Below are 22,245 nucleotides of genomic sequence, written 5' to 3' on the forward strand. Positions count from 1 at the left end.
GGGCTTCAACAAGACGAAACAGGTCGTCGTCGGGCCTAACTAGGGGCGATTGCCTCATGTATCAAACGGGTTTCAACGTAGAGTGTACTGTATCTTGACCGGGCCATTGCTATATCTCCTAGAACTATCCTACTTTAATGTATAGTAGCACTAACTATAATCATAGTTCTATAATTGCCAAGCAGCTACAGTCGCCCGCCCTAACCATCTCAATCGCTACAACGTCTACATGACCAATTGCGAAAGTATAGCATTTGGCTCCGATGGCAGATAGGGTTCTACAGGAAGTTGGATTGTCCCAGGAATGTGCTTCTGAAGACATGTATTGTACAACATCCTGAGGGCGGCTAGCCACTAGATAGCGCTGCGGACTGGCATTGAATATCAAGTGCCCCCTCATTTGCCTAAGCCTATTCTAAGATGCCATCAGTTTTGGCCTGTTTCAAGCTGCATGAATTACCAGTATGTGGTAGGAAAAGAAAATTTCTTTACAATCGGAGAAGAGGAAGAGAATAAGATAAACCTGCGGACAATACAGTGCTGGGGTAGCAAATTATGTACATAGTAGGACGAGGAGTGCCAAATTATGGAGCTTGGCTGTACGAAAATACCAGCACAAACATAAACGTTCAGGTATGAATACGGAAGCGGAATAGGCGAGAATCACGACAACTAGAGCTACAATATTACGATAACATTACGCATGCGATTAGAAACACTCTTGATATCTCAGTCGACGTCCTCCAAGCTATTTCCCGGCTGGGGAAATACTTCGGACGGTACGAAGGGGAAGCCCGCTAGGCCAACATGATACGGATTAGGCCCTGGAGATGGAGCTGGAAGTGGTGTTGTAGACGACGAGGGGCCCGTGGCAGAGGACCCAGAGGTACTCTGAGCAGTCTTCGAGGCGGCACTACGCCGCTGCGAGTTCCTCAAATTAATAATTTTCTTCCGCTGCTGTTTAGTGAAGTGCGACAGTGCGTCAAGTCCGTCGCATACATAATGTTTGCTCGGCCTATCCGCAAGTCTATACAAGGTTCATGAACTGTCAGCGGGAGAGCAAATAAAGCGTGGCGACGGTTTACCTGCCGACCATTTCCTCGACAACGTCATTTGCGCGTAGGAATGGCATGAGCTCAATTACTTCTTTGAATACATTGATAAGGACACCATGGCCGCCTGTAATGGTGATAGCGACATCAGTCCATCCCTCAAAGCGCTGCTTAAGGTTGGGCCGGAATTCCTCTCTTAGATCTTCAAGGTCGGGGTCATGAGGATCCAGATCCAGGTAGCCGAGGGGATCAGCCTCATCCGGCGCGTCCAAGCCGGGCATTAGAGGCAGTCCCATCATCATTGCGGCGAATGCCATAGGGTTTGGTGCGTTTGAGCCAGGGGTCGATATCGCATCGACCCATGCTTCTACCCGTTCTTGCCGTCCTGCGGCGCCCTGTCGCAGCTTGATAATCTCCTGTAGCTCGTCCTTGTTTGCCGGGTGGTCAAACTGTGAGAAAGAGACGAGCAGTGCGGCGCGCACACCCTTCGCGGTGTCGAAGAGCTCCTTCTCGATGATATGCAAACTTCGCAACCGGTGGTACTGGAAGTCTGCCATGAGTGAAACCGCGCTTTGTAACGACGGGGCGTCGCGCGGGCGAAGCAGGTGAGAGTATCGATTCAGCAATCCAACGATCGCCTCAGCATCTCTCTGAAGAGCATAGATGTCGAGCGCTGCGGCGAACGCATCGGAAGAACTGGTAGCGATCGTCGCAAGATGGGCCAATAACTGCGCCTCCACGGATTCGGGGTCGGAGGAGATCGCGCTAAGCGCTGCGTATAATTTTTGTGTAGGATTCGCCTTGAATACTACCATCATGGCATTGACTATATGCTTGCGTAATTGTGAGGTTTGGCTGCTCACACGATATGACCAGTGTTTCGCAATGGGCGAACCGCGGACGTTGTCGTAGAATTCGGCCTCCTCTTCATCATAAAAGTCACCTCCCAAGTCCTCATCAAAATCAGACTCATCCTCATCATCTTCATCGTTGTAATCCTCATCCTCATAATTCCGCGGGCCTGCGCATGTCCCATAAGACTAAACAGATACAGAGGACATCCGACTCACACTTCGTCCCCCCATAAAGAACTCGTTCTAAACCAGACCAACTCGCCTGGTCCTCGATTTCCTCTAGCATACCTGGTATCAAGGCAGTCAATCGTGGTTTGCCAGTAGCCAGCATGCTCAAGAAGAGATCTCTCCAGATAAAGAACAAAATCTCCTCAATGTTTTGGGCGCCATGTATATCGAAAGATTTGATTCGCTTTCCTGATTTCCTTTTGAGCGTGATGTGGACATACATATTTGTAAACGCGCATCGGCAGCTACCAGCCACGATGACTAGACGGTCAGACTTAATAAACACGCTCACTTACCCCGACCGACCGCTGCCAATATGGTCTAGCGTCCCCGCGACAAACAAAAGGCACTTGTGCGCGTGTAGGAAGTCGACGTGATGCTCGTAGACGATACTCCATATATCGTTTAGCCAGTCTATCAGTGTCTGCACGGTTTCGTCCAAGAGCTCGCTATGCTGGGAACGCTCTTTCACAAAAGAACGCTTTGCGTCCTTGTGCAACTCCTCGAGCAGCGCATTGACCTCCATCCGCTTCGCTTTGAGATCGAGGACCGGAATGTTAGCATGACGTTTCTTTAATTGAGTAGCGTGGGCAAGGGCCTTCTTAGCACGACTTTTACCAGCAAGGTTTAGGAGGGGAATAAGATGCTTTTCCACCAATGCTTGCTGAGCATCAGAAGGCAGGGAATCATATATGCTGGCAAATCTGCAGCCATTATCTTGAGTGTGCCACCAGCACTGGATCAGTTTGAATGTGAAGCCTACCTCGAACTTGGAAGTTTGCCAAGCATATTGGCGGTATAAATGTGCAGATGACTCGAAGGAACGCGACAGTGGACCGGGCAAATCTCTGGTATCGATGCAAGATTTAGCTGACTTGGTGGAACGGCGACCAGCCTACTGGAGGAGAGTGAGCGCTCATGGGGTCACGCACTGTCACATACACGTGATAGGTTACGCGTATGTGACGCGCCGTGTTCCAGAACGCGTCGGTCACGGCGTGCCAAACCCACTCGGCGAACCTGCACAACCTTCTCCACGACCGATTTCCAGAAAGGATATACCGCCACATTTTCGGACTTCGCGTCGAGCATTGTCATTGTTGAACTTGATATTGTACACAGACGCGCAGTTCTAGCGCTGCCACTATCTGCCCATCCGGATTCCTACCAACTCTGGGTCCTTGAATACTTCACCTTGAATGATGGCCGGTGGCAAGGTTAAGACTCCTGCGAAATCTCAAGGTAAAGATATTCGAGGATTCTTCGGTGGAGGCAGTCAGGCTGCACCTGCTGCGACCGCGTCTTCTGGGCGAGCTTCGAAATCGGATGGAAGTTCAGTTCAAAACACTGCAAGAAAGATGGAGGAGAGACATGTATCGCAGAATAACCCGCATCGAAGTCATTCAGCCCGACCTATCGAGATTAGTAGGTGCGCCTAACTCAGGTTGTGTCCACGAACTGACCATTCCATGAAGGCGATGAAGATGATAGCAAGTACGTGCGATTATTCTTTCTTAAATGTAACGCTTCACATGTAACATTCATAAGGGTGAAGAAGATCTCGAAATCGTACGTGCGCAATTGAAATGCTTCGTCTTTGACTTAATTGACGCTTCCTAGACCCCATCCGAGGGCGACTGAAGTGGTATGTGCATTCGTATTTTATTCTATCATTACCTAACTTGTGCGCTGTAAAAGCCGAAGAGCCAGCGGGTCATGGAGGAAGACGATATTAGCCCTCGTCCCGTGCGGAAGCGCAAGGCTGTTCTGCTCTCCAGCGATGACGAAGACGCCGATATGAAAACGACTTCTCCGCCAAAGAAGAAAGCTGCAGTCGCGACATATTCCTCTCCGCAAGCCAGTAGCAGCAAAGTAGTAGCAGCAGCACCCAAAGCGAAATCCAGCACGAAGGGGGCTGTATCTCGGAACGTTCATGCAGGCGGCAAGACACCCAAGAAGAAGCGGAAAGATGATGATTTTATAGCGTCTAGTTCTGAGGATGAAGATGAAGACTACGTTGTGGACGAGGAAGAGGAGCCCCCCAAGAGAGCTCAAGCAAAGAGTAAAGCTCAGAAGAAAGCGCCGACGAAAGAAGCCCTTGCTGGCAAGAGCCATGAGAATGACGATGAAGTCGTTGACGAAGAGAATCCGAAGCCGAAGTTCAAGTATGTCCCTATCAAATTGCAGGAAATGTACTGAATAACACGCACTAGCTGGGCAGCAGCAAGGGCTGCGAAGATGGCAGGGCCCGTTGCCCCAGGCTCCAAGTCAGTTCCTCAACCGGCGGCACCAGATTGTCTCGCAGGGTTGGCATTCGTTTTCACGGGTGAACTGACTAGTTTCTCTCGCGAGGAGGCCATAGAACTAGCTAAACGCAATGGCGGGTAAGTGCTCTGCTCTTTGATTCGTTTCAGTGCATAAATATAGATTCTGGCATACCAGCCGTGTGACCTTGCAACCGTCATCTAAAACTTCGTATGTCATCCTCGGTTCGGATGCCGGGCCTAGCAAACTCGCCGCGATCAAGAAGAACAATTTGAAGACACTGGATGAAGATGGTTTCCTTAATCTGATTGCCACACGTGTGCCTGACGCAAGCAAGCTGGATGATAAGACGAAAAAGAAGCGGGAAAAAGAGAAGGAAGCCATCCGTACAGCTGCTGCTGAGATGGAGAAGAGGGAGAAGAAGGCAATGAGGGAGAGTGGTGGGACGAATGCAAGGTACGTAATTGGTGGTATACATTATCAGTATCAGAAGGGGATACAGATGACGCGTGCATAGTATGAAGCAAGCCGTTACAAATCAATTGTGGACGGATCGATATGCTCCTCAAACGGTCAAGGAGATCTGCGGCAACAAAGGGTCAGTTGAAAAGCTTCAACGTTGGCTCCATGACTGGTAAATTTTGCGCTTTCTGATAAGCGTTATCCGCCCCTGAGTATCATGCAGGCCGTCGAGTTTAAAGTCTAGCTTCAAGAAACCAGGGAAGGATGGTATGAATGTGTTCCGTGCTGTGCTCATCACAGGACCGCCGGGCATTGGCAAGACTACAAGCGCCCATATGTGTGCAAAGCTTGAGGGCTTCACTCCGATCGAATTGAATGCCAGTGATGCACGCAGCAAGAAACTTGTTGAGGTAAGTAGATCAGGACGATCTATTTTGGGTTAGGTCGACTCTCAACGTCATATATTAGAATAGTACAAATATTGCCAACACATCGCTGGATGGGTGGATGACAGGCGGGACGGTGAGCCATATTCCCGGGTTGGCACAGAATCGCTTAACCATGCATCCGTATAGGCCACGAATGCCGCCGGCGTGACAATCACAGACAAGACATGTCTGATCATGGACGAGGTCGACGGTATGTCTGCCGGGGACAGAGGAGGCGTGGGTGCTCTATCGGCGCTTATTCGAAAAACTAAAGTAAGCCTTCTTCCTCATCTCTGGGAATTATATTCAACGGCAACAGATTCCAATCATCTGTATTGCGAATGATCGAGGCGCGCTGAAACTCAAGCCTTTGGCGAATGTTGCTTTCAACCTGACGTATCGAAAGTATGTCAAATTATCAAGAGCGCTGATGCTTGATTAATCTCCTTGATAGACCAGAAGTGAACGCTATCCGCTCGAGGATACTCAGTATTGCCTTCAAGTATGTATGACTGTCCCTGCGTAATTAAGTGCTATCTCTAATAGTCGGCCTATAGAGAGAAAATGAAAGTACCAGCTAACGTGATAGATCAGCTGATTGAAGGGGCACAATCGGACATTCGCCAAGTCCTAAACATGCTTTCAACTTGGAAGCTATCCAGTGATACAATGGATTTTGACGAAGGCAAAGCACTGTATTTGTGCGATTTCTTTTCAACGTATTCCATCACTGAGTTCTGTACACTCTAGCGCAAAGATGAATGAGAAGTACGCGATCATGACGCCGTTCAACGTCACCAACAAACTTCTTGGTCCTTACCTGTTTTCTCCAACTGCCCGAGAGACACTCAATGACAAGATGGAGCTTTACTTCCACGATCATTCGTTCATCCCCCTCTTCATACAGGTAAGGCGCCTTGTTTGACACCACTTCGTGTTAGCCCACTGTATCACAGGAGAATTATCTAAAGACACAGCCTACAAAAGTGAAGACTCTAGAAGGACCCGAGAAAATTTTGAGACAACTGTCTCTCATGGACAAGGCTGCATCATCCTTATCAGATGGGGATCTTGTTGACTCGCTAATCCATGGGTCTGTCTCTGTCTACGTATCGTCAGCCCCCTGCACATTGATGTTTGTTCCTACAACGTAGGCCTGAACAACATTGGTCCTTGATGCCGTTGCATGCCGTGTGTTCCACCGTTCGCCCAGCATCGTTCTTGTACGGCATGGGTATAGGATACGCTGGGCCCAATGCCATGTCATTCCCTCAGTGCGTCTCCGATCAGAGTCTCGACTAGGGTAGCTGAAAACGGTTCTGCAGGTGGCTTGGTCAAAACTCCAAGCAGACTAAACTGACACGACAATTAACGGAAGTGCAGGCTCGTATGCGGATCAAGGTATCTGGCGACAAATCCGAGATTCGGCAGTCGTACATCCCGGCATTGTTCCCACACGTCGTCAAACCACTCATAGAACAGGGCGCGGTGCGTGAAAGATTCCAGTTTGCAGATTACATGTTCGACTGATCTTCACTTCTACTTCAGAGTGCGGTGGATGAGGTCATTGGCCGCATGGACGAGTATTTTATTTCCCGAGAGGACTGGGACACAATTATCGAGCTTGGTGTGGACCAGAACAAGGACGATCTTGTGCTGAAGAAGATCTCGACCGCCACGAAGACGTCTTTCACCAAAAAGTCAGTCTTCCGGTGTTGGCTTCCTTTTAGATGCGCCTAACCCATGGCTGTGCACAGGTACAACTCAAGGGACCATCCTATTCCGTTCCACAAGGCACAAGACCTGGGCAAGATACCGAAGAAGCTTGCTGCTGCGGGCCCGATGCCGGATCTCGAGGAGGCAATAGATGTACGTTGGCGATCGATACGGGGTGATTTTGTATTGACGATCTTCTGTTCAGGTCGACGATGAGGCAGAGGATATTATCGACGAGCCCGAGGTCTCAGACAATGATATAGCGCGCGACAGTTTGATCAAGGCACCAAAGAAGAGCAGAGGTGCTGCCAGGACCTCTGCGCCCGCTAAGGGCAAAGCTTAGGCGAAGAAGTGATATTATCCAGGTTTTGAATATGTACCTTACCTGCACATGTCTAATATCCAGGGAATGGGGAAGGTAGCGCGCTGTCTCCGGCAGTCCAATCATGAAGGGATATGGAATGTGTGCGTCAGTCCGACTCAAAATCAGCCGCATGTCTTTTTTGGAATACACGGAGAACATTGCGATCGGGACTAGGGCACATTCTGATGCAATGGTCATCGTTGTAACGGCTCTACGATGGCTAGAAGCATCTAGCCTTCGCGGAGAAGGATACCGGATAAGTTAGGTTACACGGGTGAGTGGATGTACAGACGAACAGACATATGTTCCCGCACGAAGTCCATAAAAGCTGCGACATTTCTGCATGCTGTTCTATCAGCCTTTGCTTTGACGCAAGACCACACATACTCACATTCATACTTATCCTCGCTCTCTTCGTTATCTGCATGATGTTTGTGTCTGTCACTTTCGTTTTCTCTGCTATTCACTTCCTGCTGGCTGTGGCCTCCCCGGTGGAGGTCCCACGCGGCACGAAGATCGCTCTGAACAAGCGCACGTCGTTCGCAGGTCCGGACGGCGTCGCTGATCTTGACGCGATCCAAAAACACTTCATCCGCTCCACTGCGTACGTCTCTGCTCTCGATTGCACCTATGCTCATACTGACCCCTGCTCAGAAAAATTCAGGCAGGATTCATGGCCTACGAGCGGAACACTGGCACCGCGCACCCGCTGGCGGGCGTCGGTAGTGCAGACATGATACGGCGCGCAGCAGACATTGCGCTTGCGGAAGACATGGGGGGCCAGATGTGGCAGGGTGCGATCGCAGTGGGCACGCCGCCGCAGAACTTTTCGGTCGACTTCGACACAGGGAGCAGCGACCTATTGCTTCCCGGGCCGTTGTGCACGACGAACTGCGAGGGCCATCACTTCTACCATCCCGAGAAGAGTAAATCCGGGCGCGACCTGTACCATCCATTCTCGCTCACCTATGGCGATGGCACGAGCGCGACGGGCTCAGTGTACTCTGACACAGTGCATATTGGCGGATTCAAGGTGTGTGCGACGAGCCGCTAGACGCTGGAATGGTGCTGACAAAATTTATCAATGCTAAAGGCGATCAATGCATCTGTGGGTGCGGCGGAGACCTACTCAGAAGGATTCGCGCCGTGGAACTTCTTCCCTGACGGGCTGATGGGCATGGCATTCCGGTCCCTCTCCGTGTACGATGACGACCCAGTCTTTCAGACACTCGCACGAGAGGACCAGGTGCAGGATCAGGTGTTCGCGTTCAAGCTCGGGGATCATGGCGCGGAGTTGTCAATAGGCGGCGTCAACAACGACCTATATAAGGGCGACTTGACGTATACCCCAGTCACTCATCAGGTCAGTACAGTATTGATCCAAGAGGCCAGGAGTGATTGCTGATTCGACTGCAGTCGTACTGGCAAGTGAACTTGGATGGTGCGTCCGTCAATGGCAACAAGACGCTTGGAAACATGACCGCTATCGTCGATACGGGCACAACATTCGTGATCGGCGATGCTGACGACGTGACCAAGTTCTTCGAGTCTGTTCCCGGTGCAAAGCTCGCGCCCAACAGCGCCGGCCACGGTCTGTACACTGTCCCATGCAATGCGACACCCGACGTGAGCCTCACTATTGGCGAAACAACATTCAACATGTCCAAGGAGCTGTTCAACCTCGGGCCTATCAGCCATGGCTCGCCAGAGTGCATGGCGAGCGTCGTGGGGCAGAAGAGCCAAGGGTTCTGGATCATCGGAGACACGTTCCTGAGGAGCGTATACACCGTATTTGACGTGAAGAATGCGCGTGTTGGGTTCGCTAGCCTTGCCTGAGCGTGAGGCGGTATATAAAAAGCATAAATACAAACAAACTCAGAAAATCGTAATACGAAATAATAAACCTCACATCCTTTTTTTGGCGGAGCGTTTGGATGTGAGATAAACCTCGTATCGTCATCCGGGGACTGAGCATGTGCGGGGCGAGTGTAATGTGCTGTTAGCGACTTGTGAGTTGGGAAAGTTGCTAGAGTATGATTATTGGAAGTTGCGTGCAAACCTGTGGCCTCGAATGTCGAATGGAGTTGACTTGGAGTTTACTTTGATGACTTGACCCACTTGTATGCGAGAAACATCATGACATCACATCCAGCCCGAGTGATCCGCAATATGCGCAGCAAACACCATATCAATTAAATGAATGGCGACCCATCTGTCAGCCAGCAGTGGTGGATCACGTTTCCCACGACACGGTGCTGTAAATTGTTGGCTTCGACTGTCCACTGTTGTGTCTACCGTATCCCCATAACTGTTTCTTTAAGTAGTCAGCCCACCAATAATAAGCTCCAGGCTCTCGAGACTCGATAGTCCTCGAAGCTAAGGTTGAAAGCCGACCAGATTTTCGGGCTATGGAATGTCGGCGCCTACAAGTCGTCTGCAGACCGTCCGCGTTACATCTCGTCAGGTACGGTTACATGAGTATCGCGCCTGATCAATGATTAATGATTGCTTGTGTCAACCTACTTCAGAGTGAGACTCGGAGGCATTCTGTTGCCAGCTGGACCTCGGTAAGTCTCGCGACGGGTGGGATGCCGAAGACTTTTTGGAAGTTGGCAAGCTGGCGCCTGGCCGGCTACTTCGGAATGAGGCCACGGCTCGAGACTCCCGCATCAGCACCGTCAAAACTTCATTGCGGTACGTTTTCACGTAAGCAGTACATAGCCAAGGCTTATAGCATGGTCCAGATGTTGGACCACTGGCATGGTGACGAGAGCGTCCCAGCGTGGTCGCAGATGGTGGATGGAGTGCTGACTACTCCTCCTAATGCAGTGGCCTCCTAATGCAGCTGCCAGTGACCACGCTAACAGCCAGACAGTGATGGCGTGCGTAGCCGTCTCAAAGGTGACTTGAACCGAGACCACACTGATGCAACGTCAGGATCAGCGGGGCTGTGTCGGCAGCTAGGATCATAAAGGCATACGTTTCAGCGTGATGATGCAGGAGCTTCTTCTTTCTTCTTTTTCTTTCTCCTTGGGCTTCGTCTTTTACGGTTTCGATTCGATTTCAGTCATGGGTCTGTCTATGGAACACCTGAAGCAACGCAACGCCTGGCGCCGTTCGCATTATGCCTACAAACGGGATGAAGTGCCGGAAACGAACTCGACCGCACTCCTTGTGGGAGCTATAGGGGTCGAATCGTCGACACCGTCTGGGAGCGAGGAGAACGAGATGACGTCTGGTGAGAAGGCGATCACTGCTGTCGTTGTGATTGTCGTCCTGGCCATTGTAGGTACGTACTGATTGACACTGCTTCGTGATGCATAGCTTGATGCAATCTGGCTTCTTCTATAGGTATCGTGGCGTGGAGAGTCGGAAAATGGCGCCGCGCGAAGGCTCGCGCGGCCTCGTCGAAAATCAACATTTCGCTCATAGGGGAGCGACACGGGGAGAAGGCGGTCCACATCGACTTTGACCGTGCTGGCCAGGAGATAGAGAAGCCCAAGATGCATGTTGTCTTGCCTACCGCACCCGCAGCCAGTGCACAGACGGGAAGACAATGGACGTACACACTCCCAGGTGTGCGCCCTTTCCCGTCCACCGACGAGCGCAGCTCTCGTTCGCCGCCTCCCTTGTACACTGCCGCCCCACTAACCGCAACAAATTCTGCGACATCCGCAACACGCATACTGCCACCCATGTTGAATATTCCTGCGGGTCCTCAGACGGCCAAGTTCATGATGCCGAGCCCGCGCTCCGCGTCGTTTGGGTCCAACTCGCCCTGGAACAAAGCTGCGCCGCTCACTGCCAAAACACCGAGCAAGTCGCGGCTGAGCATGAAGCCACTTCCACGTACGATGGTCGTCGAGAGCACATTCGAACCCTCGCTCGCCGACGAACTGGTCATCAAGGTCGGCGAGCAGCTGCGCATGCTCGAGGAGTATGAAGATGAGTGGTGTCTCGCTCAGCACATCACTGGTAGCCCCGACGCGCCCAAGGGTGTTGTCCCCCGCTTCTGCCTCCGCGAGCTGGCCTGATTCAAACTGTTCCTTATATCTTCCATGACTGTATCCACGACCGCGACTCCGACTGTGATGCCCATCCACGTCTAACGCTGACGCTGCTATGTGTCGTAAAGACTTACACCCACCCGCTCTTCATTCCTTTGCACCATCTAATTTTATCTTTATCCTACCTTCCGTCAGTACCCGTGCACCGGATACTATACCCCTTCAATTATCGTCGAGCAGGCCATCTTATGCCTGCGGGCCTCATATTTATTGCTCTGCTTCTTCTATCGTTAAGTGCCCCCAGCGGACCTGCTCGCTACTCTGTCCTTTTGTGTAACTTATGTGCGCCCCCTGCGAACGGCCTTGTCGCCCGATCCGCCGCGTTCTGTGCGTCTAGGACCCCAGAGCGTATCAGAGACAATTCCAGGATCTTATAGTTACTCCTACTATTGAACTTGCCGGACGTGTGTAACTATCTCATGATCGCTGTAATTCATTCTACTTTGTGGTGGCTGACTATTGGAATCTCGAGCAGCGCGAACGTCATTGCTGATGTTGACAAGGCCGTAATTGGATCATACAGAGAGGCCTTAGACGTATGTGAGCCCACTGATCTGGATTAAAACAATCGGTCCCTGCAAACCCGCCCGTCTGTTCACGCACTTGAACCGGCGAGGCCAACTCAGTGGGGATTGCTCAAATCACTGGGCTCCAGCCATAATGCTCAAGCTTCAAATCAGGCGGACGCGTCTCTTTTGGCTCTCCAGGCTTCAGCCGCCGGCTCGGAACTTGCTTTCAAATTCAAGATACCTCGTGAGTGCTCGATTCTCTTGATACATCGGTTCCGAGACCGGCTCAGTCCTCTACGCTGACGCTTTCGCGCCGGTGTCTGGCGAGAGGCGGCGGCGTCCCTCGGCCTCATGTTAAAATCAACGTGGGCCTGGGCCTATGATCTCAAGTAGATTGTTAGCGTGCTAGGCGATTGAAGAATACGGGCAGGCATAAGAATGGCTGGTCGTCTTATGTCAACTTAGACAATCAAGTGGTGAGTATACGAGATCTAGGAGGTATGAGCTTCAATATCAAATAGGTTGAAATGCAACCTCAAGGGGGTCTCACGGGGATGTCCAGCAGGGATGGTGTCTGGAGATGCGGCGCACTGATCATGCACCGCCCGGACAGATCTATAAATCCTTTTCCGCCTTGGATTTCGCCGATTGCATCAGCAGCTCGTCCTAGCACTCAATGATGAGTGTCTATCTCGGATGCCAGAGGCCCACAGCGAGGTGGTCAATGACCTGGGCGAGCATCATCAAGAAGTCATGAATCACGAGCACTGTCAGGTAACGTCTCCATTTGCCGTTCCGGGAGTCGCAGGAGGCTATGAACAATCAGTGAGCACCGGTGTTTGAGAGCTCCATTGAGGATTGGAATCTCGCAAACGTACTCGGCTCGGACTACAATCCATTTTGGAGTACGAAGCCCAGTCTCCGACCAGCAGTTGATTCCTTGCGCATGACGGTGATACATTGCACGTCATGCTAATTCAGAAACTGAGGAGCAATTCTTACGACTTGAAGGCAGAGGGCGGGTTGACTAGACCATAAGTAGTATATCCCTCTCGCGGCGGATCTTCATTTGGCTCGCTGGACCGACGCTGCTGGCACCGGGTGGGGGAAGTGTGAGAGTAGATCCACAGGTATTGCCACCATGACGCGCCTCGGCTCCCTGCTTCACCCACACCATCTCTCCTGCCAGTACGAAGCCCTTCATCATTCTCGCGAATTGAAACCGCCACTTCCAACTGTGGGACCGACTGGGTGTGCTGTACACTGCTGTCACCGCGCTTTAGCGCCACAGGCGCGTATAATCGTCCGGCAGGACCCCGGTTACACCCATTCGAACTAGGTTGGATTTCATGGCCGGCTGGCGTTGGAACAGCGTTTTCCGCTCTGTTGAAACTGTCATAAATATCTGAGTAGCAAAAATTGTGTACAAAAAAGCTGGTCAATCACATTGAAAATCCAACTATGAGCAGCTGGGTACTTGGAGGGCAGACCCCCCTATATTTACGCTAAGGCCTTATATGGTGTACATTTTCTAGGGTCATTCTAGGTGTAGCGAGTAGATTTGGAGATTGTGATATTAAGCTTCTCATTCAAAATGAATGCACTCAATTTTGGGGAGCATTCTGAATGCGAGGACTCGCTGGGGTCTTCCGCTATCACGTGACTTGTGCAAGACAGCCCAAAATGGAAATCGTAGTTGAACCAGAATGGGCAAGCTCTGGTGAACGTACCCAACCAATTCGCTCCCTTCATCGGCTGCGACCATATATAAGAGGATGGTATGCTTACACTCTCTTTAAACTCACGTTGAACAACACTCTCTGCCCTCATTTGAACCCGCTCAAGCCAGCTCGATTTAATCATGGATTCGAGTTCTCTAACGCGCATTGGTATTGCCACTGGCATGACAGGCAAACGAACGTCTGAAAGGCCGACGAGCACCAGCTCGGTACCGTTTCCTTCATCATCAAGTGCCGAGAAAACAATCCCCATGCACGGTACGTGTGAGTAGCCAATCACAAAATGGATTAATGAACGGATGGCATTACAGAGTCGGGATCGTCCTCGTCTAATGATTCCACTCAAACAAGTTCAGATAAGCTTTCTGCATTGCCTATGCAACCTTCACCTGCTCTGGGGAGACTGCGCACACAGGGACGCACAGCTCGTCGCAGCTTTGACGCGTCCGGTTCTGCCCCTTCCATCGACTCCCCGTCAGCTAGCGTTCACGCCGTGCACCACCATTCTGGCCCCATCCGCGCGAGCGAGTCGGAGGGATCACTTGGGAAGGAGACGCCAAGTCAAAGGCCATCACTCGAAAACGACCACACATCTCTCCCAGCGACGCTGCAAGGCATCAGACAAGGTAAGTGCGCGCAATAATGTGCGGGTTGACTCTTACCGCTGTCTGTAGCAATTGCAAGCCGACGTATACGGCGCAGCGTTTCTACCACACGTTCACCCTCCCCGCTTTCTGGCGAGGGCTCATTTCAAGGACACAACACTCCGCAGCAGGCTCCGACAGCAGACGCACGGCATGGTATCCACGCACGGGGCTTCTCTCCGCGTCCGGGGAGGGAAACAAATACCCCCACGTCACACTCGCCGTCTCCATCTCGCGCGGCATCTCCACTGCGCCGTCTTGGCTGGGCTCTACACAGGGCACACGCTCGCGAAGAGCCGTTTGTCCCCGTAGACCCGTTTCGCATGAACTTTTTCGCCTTCAACGGACGAAAAAATACGCCCGACAGCCGCCCGCGCGAATACGACGACGGCGAGGTCGGCTGTGATGGCGCGCTCGCAAACTGTCTTCCTCTCCCCGTCTCCTTCAGGTCCAAGAGTAGGAACGCGAAAGACGAAAAAGGCTCGCAAGGATCTAGTTGGCGCGCCGCGACAGACGACATCCGGATATTCTTAACGGACACGCTGCCGCGGCAGGCGTATCTGATCCTGCTGCTCGGCCTCCCCGCGCTCTACTGGACACGCGTCGCGCGTGTATTCGAGGATGCGGAGCTTAGCAGGCCCGACGTGCAGCGGATGATCGACGCGCACTTTCGCGAGCCTGCTTTCGCGACGGCGCATGAGCGAGGCATGTCTGAGGCGGCATCGCTGCGCGGGCGGGCGGTGCCTCACTCGCACGGAGTCTTGCTGCCGTTCCCAGAAGATTGGAATCCGCCTGCGGTGTCGCCTGCCCTGGTCCGCTTCAAACATTCGTGGGAACTCTTTGTGGACTCGCTCCTGCGCGAGTGGAAGACGCTAAACCTAGTGTCTGCGCTGCTCTGCACGTGCGTACTGTCTATCTCTGCGCCATTGAAGAAGAGGTTTGCCTGTCCTCTCCTTCCTGTGCAAGATATGGGTGTTGACGTATGCTCACGCGCGCGTTGGTATTCTGTGTAGAGCGATCTTGACAATGTTCCAAGTAAACGATGCGGAAGACGATCCGGTAACGCGCTCGGCTGCGCTGTTTGGGTTGATTTTTGCGCTGATGAGCCTGAGCTACGGATGCGTGTACATCGTCCAGTTCGGGACGATGCGCAGCATGGACAGAGCGTCACGATGGGCAGAGGTGCGGAAAAATATCAGTCCTTGAATGCAGTAACTCACCTAACATTCGTATTTCAGGAGGCACAGAAGTCCAAGACGGCGATTCTATGGAACATTTGGGTGCTTCTCGCCACGCCAGCGATCTGGCTTGCATGGTCCATGATCGCGTTTTGCGTGTCCATCCTCTCGTACGTCTGGCGCACGGGGTCCGTAACGGACGAGACGGCGCCGTCACCGCTGACGGAGCGGCAGGCTATTGCAGTTCGCACAGCGATCACGGCGGTTTTCGCGCTTGGGTTGCTTAAATTCGCGATGATCATCCACTCATTCCGGCGGTATCACGGCGCACGTAGGGACCGGCGTGGGGAACGGGAGCGGGACGATCCGCGGCGAGGGAGGGACATAGTACGCGAGAGGGAACGCCGGGACGGGATGGACGAGGCACGCGACCGGGAATCGAAGGCCGGCTCGGCGTCGATGGTTGGCCTCGGCTTATCGGGACTAGAGAATGCACCGACAAGTCCGGGGATGGCGAGTTTGGATGGCGTCGTACGTGAGGAGGTCGACTTGGAGAAGGGCGAGTTTTTGAGCGCGGAGAAGGGAAGGCTGTGGGGGAGGGTCTCACCCAAGCTCTGATATGAAGGTGACGAATTAGCAACTTCTATGGTGAGTGGCTATGTGCGATCAGATGTTTTTGAACGAGAGATTCACGAAGTTCATACTAGGCGTAGTATATTCTCGAGCAGTTCATGTTTTCATCCATATTCGGCACGTTTCGCCACGGACCTGGAACTATGATACCTATAAACTTAATGACTCTGTATGCATAGCGATACCCATCCGTTCATAAAGAGATGTTGTCGACAATACTGTTGTATTATTTGTTCTTTGCATGTCTTCATTCTTGTATTTTGCATAACCGATGTAACCCTTGTAGATCTCCAGTGGCATGTCCGAGTCTGGGAAACTCAGTTCTTCGACTCAACTGAGCTTGATCATTGATTTGAACACATCCATTACTTAGCCCACCTGGCTTCGTGACATTTGAGAAGCATAGCAACAATCAGTCCTCGTGAGGCTTCAATGCGGCACATTTAGTATTGAGGACAAGACTATCGTTCACCGCATTGGGTGGAGGTCGAGGCGACGTCGTTGAAACGCATCATTGCCAAACCGTAGTTTCAGCACCTCAACCATGACCACAAGGTGTCGCTCAAGTGAATGTCAACATAAACGCGGGCGGAAGGAAATCGTCGAATTGCAAGAGAAGTAAAAGTACAGCTGCGGTTACACATACAACAATCCTACTTTCTCCACGAATACTGATACACAGAATGTTGAACAACAACTTCTCCAGAAAGAACAAGACGACACCGTCAGACATCAGTCGAGACAACAAGGCCCATTTCACCGAGTGAGTTGGGTAGCGGGCTTGCCAGTGGGGACCGGCGCATGCGGGACCTGAGCATGAGGTACGCGGATCTTCAGGCCTGTAGAAATAGAACGATTAAAAACCGAAAGTAATGCTTTGATACGAGTTGGCGTACCAAGGTCCTCGGCAATCAGGTCAGCACCCTTCTCACCGACCAGGAGAGCCGAGGAGTACGTGTTCGTGCCCAAATTATCCTACAAAGGCGCATGAGCTCATTGCAGATGGCAACTGGGAAATATACTCACAGGGCATATACTGAGATCGACACACTTCAGATTTTCTGTTCCGAATACGTTCAAGCGCTTGTCGACGACGCCGCCCTGCTCACGAGGCTTCATAGCGCAAGTGCCTAAAGTCAATGACACGTCTACTTAACTATCTTCCACCGCAGACAAGGCGCCGAACGCACCAAGAGAGTGCCATGTTGTCTCGACATGGTCCGCAATCCAATTGTCGATCGCCTCGTCATCCTCCTTTGTATAAACAAGGTCCTCGTGTACTTTCGAGGCATCGTACGGCTCGCCGGGCCGGTGCCAGGTGCCCATGTGAATCCCGACGGTAAGGCCGTCAGGGAGGAGCTGCTTGGCTGTCTTGATGTCGATGTCCCTGCACGCCGCGGGCGAGTCGGGGTGGAAGTGCGGGTGGTGCGAGGTGAGTTCACCACGGAATGCTGCAGTCGGATATTAAAGACGTAGAGACGCAGATGAATTGGGTAGGACTAACCATCCATGCGGCGCGCAACCTCACGCGTCTTCTTGTAGCTCCAACGGATCGGAGCAAAGTCGGCCTTGTTGTTCATGAAGCCACTGTCAAAGAATGGCTCGACATATGGGTTAGACGACTTGATGTGGATCTGCATCGAGACGTGTGAACACCCAAAATAAGTGCGGGAATAGACAGAAGACCGACCTTGCCACGGCTAGCAGGGTATTCGAGGTATTGGAACCTGTCGCCCAAAGTCAGGAAGTGCTGAAATCTCCCTCAGCTTACTGCTTACATCGTGACGTACTTGCCAGGGGGCAAGAGCGAGTGGTCCGCGTAGGCACCGCCGACGATAGAGCCGAACATGACCGGCTTGTCGGGCTTATTCTTGAAGTACCTGTTCCAGAGCTCATTGAATTCTGGTCCCATCTCTTTGAGCTCCTCCTCCGTAGGCCGAATCTTCGAGAAAAACAGTATATCAGCGCTATGGCGCAATTTTCAAAGCTGAAAATGATGTGCACCTTGAATCCGGCATCAATGCAGTTAGACGATAAACGCGCTTTTTCAGGGCGTGACTCCCATTCCGCAAATAGCTCTTTCTGGACCTCAGGCGCACCACGAAGGAAGTCATCAGTGGTCTGAGTCTCGTTTGAAACGCGATAAACTGATTACAATGTCAGGCTGCTGTCGCAATGAAAGCAAGGTGAGACGCACGCGACAAGGTAGTGTAGTGGTCCTGGTATTCCTCGCTGTACGTCTTCTCAGCCATTGCGTTACTAGATTGAATGAAGGCAGAACGCACCCGACACCTGGCAGGTCACTGACGACCGGAATATCAAGCTGGCGGAGCAGTTCGGCATTGCCAACACCAGAGCGCTCGAGGATCTGAGGGGTACCGAGAGTACCAGAACTGAGGACAACCATCTTTCGCGCCTTGACAATGGTCTCCTGGACCTTGCCGCCATGCGTACGGTTGCGTGATGGGACATAAGCAACACCGATAGCCTTGTTGTTGGCATCGAAAAGGACGCGAGAGACGCGTGCATTACAGCGTAGGTACAAGTTATCCTGGACGTCCATTACGCTGTGGACATATGCTGTCGAGTGCGAGTGTTAATCCAAGTAATTACCGAATAATAGGGGCCCAACACACCAGTCGCAGCATCACTTCGTCTACCAGTATGACGGTTAATGTACTTCGCCCAGATCTCAGCACCATGGGCAGTGGTAAGGTCTATTGGGGAAACAAGTAAATGTACCATTCTACACTGCCCGGGTAATAAACCTTACCCTGAATATCATCTGCAGCGAGTATCAGCCGGTCTCGTCAAAAAAGTCCACGTAGGTCCAAATGAATTTATGACTCACCGCTATAGGGCACCCCAATCGCATGTGCAGCTCGGAGGAAGTCTTGAGCCACAGGCTGAACCTGCCCACCATTGCTTATAGCGATGGGCCCGTCGTATCCGTGTGTATCATTATTGACCGGCTTCTGGTAGTTCTCAAGACGCTTCATAAGCGGGACGAGGTCTGCGTTTCACGAAGCTCAGCTGACTATTCATGTGATCCTCTGGACGTCACTCACCATTGGCGGTCCAGCCCTCAGTTTTGAAGTCATCTACAATTATGCTAAGCGAACAATGTCCGAGTGGGCATACAGAAGCGGCACACACCCCAGTCGGATGCAGAAGCACGCGTGTACATCTGATGAACGGACATTTAGTTTCCCCGGAGCAAATATCAAGAACACGACTTCATGTACCTGGAAGTTAATGCTACTCCCACCGCCTGTCAGACGCCAGATAGAGCAAAATTAGAGACGGTATTCTCCGGCACAATGACGGCGTACCAAGAATGTTTGCACAACTAATTCAGACAATCAGAAATCAGAAAATGTCGAACCCATAAACTAGGGACGCTCACGGCACAATACTACGACGGCCACGCATGTGTGATGACTTCATAGTGTCCGTGTAGAACGTCGCCTTATCATTGCTGCAACGATCTCGTTAGGGGGCTGAACCTCAGTAGGCCAGGTGTTACAGACACTCACACGCCGTCGTTCTGCATGTTACGCACATAAATTCCCGGGCTAGCTTACATTGAGAACTGAGACTGGTGTAACGGGTCAGACAGCGTACCGGTACACCCAGGGATCGTCTCGATTGTTCGCACCCCCTGACAACCCAACGTCAGTACTCTCATGGAAATGGACGCGGACGGCAGGAGCATACCTTCAATGAGCATGACCTTCAACGTTGGGTCGGCATATGCGAGACGTCCGGCAACGACGCAACCGGCGGGGCCACCGCTGTGGATGACCAGTTAGGCGATACGGTATAGACACTGAGGCTCTACGGACGCACCCTGCGACGATGACATCGACTTCCTCTGGATGCATTTCGATAGGTTGGGCAAGTAGGTTATATGAGCGTGGAACAGAAGTGAAGAGTGGTCAGCGACGAGATCACTGCTTCTGCCAGGACCAATTTATGGAGAGCTTTATACCATCTCACCCCTCAGTCTGGGTGGAATGGACCCGAGGCACCGGTTTCCCAGAGCACAGTTCGCGAGGTCATGAGCGCAGGCAGAGGTCAACACATTCTCATCAGCACTCCGTCAGCTGAACGAAATGGCCATGTTGAGCTTAGCAGCTGCATTCGCGTGCCATATCGCTCCTCCCGTGGCACCCCGCACTACCCCACACTCGCTTAGAGGACTAATCGAAGAATAGGAAATTCGCTTCGATCGCAGGTCGGCAGTTAGGAGGTCATGCAGAAATCCAAGCCGAACACGGGAGACCTATGCGCCTGGCGGCTGAATCATGGGTACATACTATCTTTGCTCACTGAGACAGGGGGAACTGATGGAAGTCAGTCTTCTTGGTGTCCAAATCGCCGGCAGAAGTAGTGGCAGACGCCAGCGCGAGTTTGCAACAATGGCAAATTACGAGGAGGGCAATCCGAAGTCCGCCAACAATTACGAGCATGAGAATGATTGAGCCGGTGAAGTACATTCCCAGCTTACATGAAGGAGCAAATCATGGGGCCCAGGCAGATGACTGAGGAATGGACCTTCTTAATACAGTCTGAATAAAGGAGATCAATCGCACAGAAGTGGATCACGAGCAGAAGCGATAACATTAGAGAGCCTGGAATGCGTACCTTGGAACGATGAACGTCTCAATTTCAGGCTTTCGTACGACTTACTGACAAGCATTCACGCATTTATGCACATATTCCAGAAATTCTCGACACCATAATACGATCCGTAAGGCGCAGCACAACGCTCGCGGCGAAAACGTAGTACGGGTCTGAAGTTTCAAATGCTGCGCGAAGCGGTTCATCCCGCAGCGCTGAGATCATAGAGTGGGTCAGATGTCGCTCCGAAGCAGAGAACATGATACAAGAAGTTCGTTACGTACTCGTATCCCATGATTCTAGCTTACAAGCCGACCCGTCCCCGCCGAGACGATAATAATATAAAGTATAGACGTTTGCTCTGAACATTAAAAATCATGGCACTTTGACTCAAGGGCATGGGGATGCTGAGGAACAGTTGTGAAATATTTTTCACGAAAGATCACCTCCAGGAAACGCTTCGAGTTCGCGAATTATGCCCCTAAGGCCCGGGCGGCGCTGAGGGCTGTATCATGTGTGGTTGTGCAGAACACATTCGGCGAAAGCCAAGCTAGGCCAAGCGCTGGGACCTGTGTCGCGCTGCACGTGATCCTGTTATTGAGACTTCCACTACAAAATGCCTCCGTTCCGCGTTTAGCCACTTCAATCACTGCAAGAGCTTGAGTGGACTATGGTAGTACCTCAAGCTTCATGAAATTCGTGTTTCAATGCTCGAATTGGCTATCACTTACAGCTAGGCTGCTCTTACATGAAATTGATTAGAGAGCTGTTACCTCTCGTTATACCGTTCATCTATGGTAATCCTGCAACTTATTGCAGTCCGAAAATCATGTTGAAATCACTTGGTAATGGCGTAGAATCATCATCCGTACATCTGAAGTGACCATTGAGAGCTCGAGAGTGTTGAATCATGATCCGTGGTGAAGCATGTGCATAAGTACCTTACCAGGTCGATATACTGCGATCTTATCTGGGCAGATACCGGATTTCCTTTTCCGACGTCGGTTTTTTCGTGTTGCCACTCAGTAAGTAGTACTTAGTTCTGCGAAAGGATGTCTAAGGTATCTGACACGTTGCACGGGAATATATACCTAGCATGAACAGCATGAACAGCGGATAACGTGCTACACGTGCTTCCTTCACGTCTGTGTAAAGAGCTCCTCTGCCCATGTACGTTCTGCTGGCGATAGTGTTCCAGTCACAGTAGTCAGGTGTCTCACGCACCCAAAAAGTGCATTGTCTTCCTGCGCTTAGGTCTGCGTTCTTCCACTAATCTTCACCATTCTACTACCATTGACCCTGCGATTTGGCGGGGACATGTCATGTGGACCAAGGCGGTATATTCTAACCGCCGGATTCACGGAGATCCTGATACCAGTATTACTTCTACAAGGACCGCAGCTTCGACTTTCCACGCCTGAGATTGCGAACCTGCCATCGCTGATTTCATCTTCATCCGCTCACTGAGCTTCCTAGGCTTCCT

At 51.7% G+C, this 22,245-nt stretch overlaps 6 protein-coding genes across 6 annotated transcripts; 4 read left to right on the top strand and 2 right to left on the bottom strand.

Moving 5' to 3' along the window:
• Positions 1-729: 729 nt before the first annotated feature.
• FIBRA_07143 (uncharacterized protein) lies at positions 730-2,923 on the bottom strand (the record flags this gene model as incomplete). The annotated part of the gene is made up of 5 exons (XM_012328839.1): positions 730-1,027; positions 1,086-2,073; positions 2,123-2,379; positions 2,431-2,838; positions 2,898-2,923. The coding sequence occupies 5 exons, from the start codon at positions 2,921-2,923 to the stop codon at positions 730-732; spliced, it is 1,977 nt and encodes a 658-aa protein (XP_012184229.1).
• Positions 2,924-3,336: 413 nt separating this feature from the next.
• On the top strand, positions 3,337-7,348 carry FIBRA_07144 (uncharacterized protein; the record flags this gene model as incomplete). The annotated part of the gene is made up of 21 exons (XM_012328840.1): positions 3,337-3,559; positions 3,610-3,628; positions 3,683-3,703; positions 3,755-3,779; positions 3,833-4,299; positions 4,348-4,518; positions 4,577-4,855; positions 4,917-4,997; positions 5,085-5,271; positions 5,330-5,383; positions 5,437-5,562; positions 5,609-5,694; positions 5,744-5,791; positions 5,847-5,984; positions 6,040-6,196; positions 6,231-6,382; positions 6,444-6,563; positions 6,615-6,777; positions 6,838-6,989; positions 7,047-7,158; positions 7,211-7,348. The coding sequence occupies 21 exons, from the start codon at positions 3,337-3,339 to the stop codon at positions 7,346-7,348; spliced, it is 2,919 nt and encodes a 972-aa protein (XP_012184230.1).
• Positions 7,349-7,797: 449 nt separating this feature from the next.
• Positions 7,798-9,205, top strand: FIBRA_07145 (uncharacterized protein; the record flags this gene model as incomplete). The annotated part of the gene is made up of 4 exons (XM_012328841.1): positions 7,798-7,973; positions 8,024-8,402; positions 8,463-8,732; positions 8,786-9,205. The coding sequence occupies 4 exons, from the start codon at positions 7,798-7,800 to the stop codon at positions 9,203-9,205; spliced, it is 1,245 nt and encodes a 414-aa protein (XP_012184231.1).
• A 1,233-nt stretch (positions 9,206-10,438) lies between these two features.
• FIBRA_07146 (uncharacterized protein) lies at positions 10,439-11,403 on the top strand (the record flags this gene model as incomplete). The annotated part of the gene is made up of 2 exons (XM_012328842.1): positions 10,439-10,658; positions 10,721-11,403. 2 exons carry the CDS (start codon positions 10,439-10,441, stop codon positions 11,401-11,403), a joined length of 903 nt encoding a protein of 300 aa, XP_012184232.1.
• A 2,403-nt stretch (positions 11,404-13,806) lies between these two features.
• FIBRA_07147 (uncharacterized protein) lies at positions 13,807-16,124 on the top strand (the record flags this gene model as incomplete). The annotated part of the gene is made up of 5 exons (XM_012328843.1): positions 13,807-13,942; positions 13,996-14,310; positions 14,359-15,265; positions 15,342-15,510; positions 15,567-16,124. The coding sequence occupies 5 exons, from the start codon at positions 13,807-13,809 to the stop codon at positions 16,122-16,124; spliced, it is 2,085 nt and encodes a 694-aa protein (XP_012184233.1).
• A 771-nt stretch (positions 16,125-16,895) lies between these two features.
• On the bottom strand, positions 16,896-20,023 carry FIBRA_07148 (uncharacterized protein; the record flags this gene model as incomplete). Its single annotated transcript, XM_012328844.1, has 22 exons — positions 16,896-16,978; positions 17,036-17,114; positions 17,166-17,269; positions 17,330-17,590; positions 17,644-17,773; positions 17,830-17,866; positions 17,918-18,081; positions 18,144-18,286; positions 18,337-18,371; positions 18,425-18,719; positions 18,776-18,856; positions 18,913-18,924; positions 18,991-19,152; positions 19,208-19,240; positions 19,296-19,326; positions 19,385-19,410; positions 19,472-19,488; positions 19,546-19,617; positions 19,676-19,714; positions 19,764-19,800; positions 19,857-19,933; positions 19,989-20,023. 22 exons carry the CDS (start codon positions 20,021-20,023, stop codon positions 16,896-16,898), a joined length of 1,953 nt encoding a protein of 650 aa, XP_012184234.1.
• Positions 20,024-22,245: the final 2,222 nt, after the last annotated feature.

This window comes from Fibroporia radiculosa (assembly GCF_000313525.1).
Source record: "Fibroporia radiculosa TFFH 294 genomic supercontigs, scaffold12021, whole genome shotgun sequence".
In the NCBI taxonomy this organism is placed as follows: domain Eukaryota; kingdom Fungi; phylum Basidiomycota; class Agaricomycetes; order Polyporales; family Fibroporiaceae; genus Fibroporia; species Fibroporia radiculosa.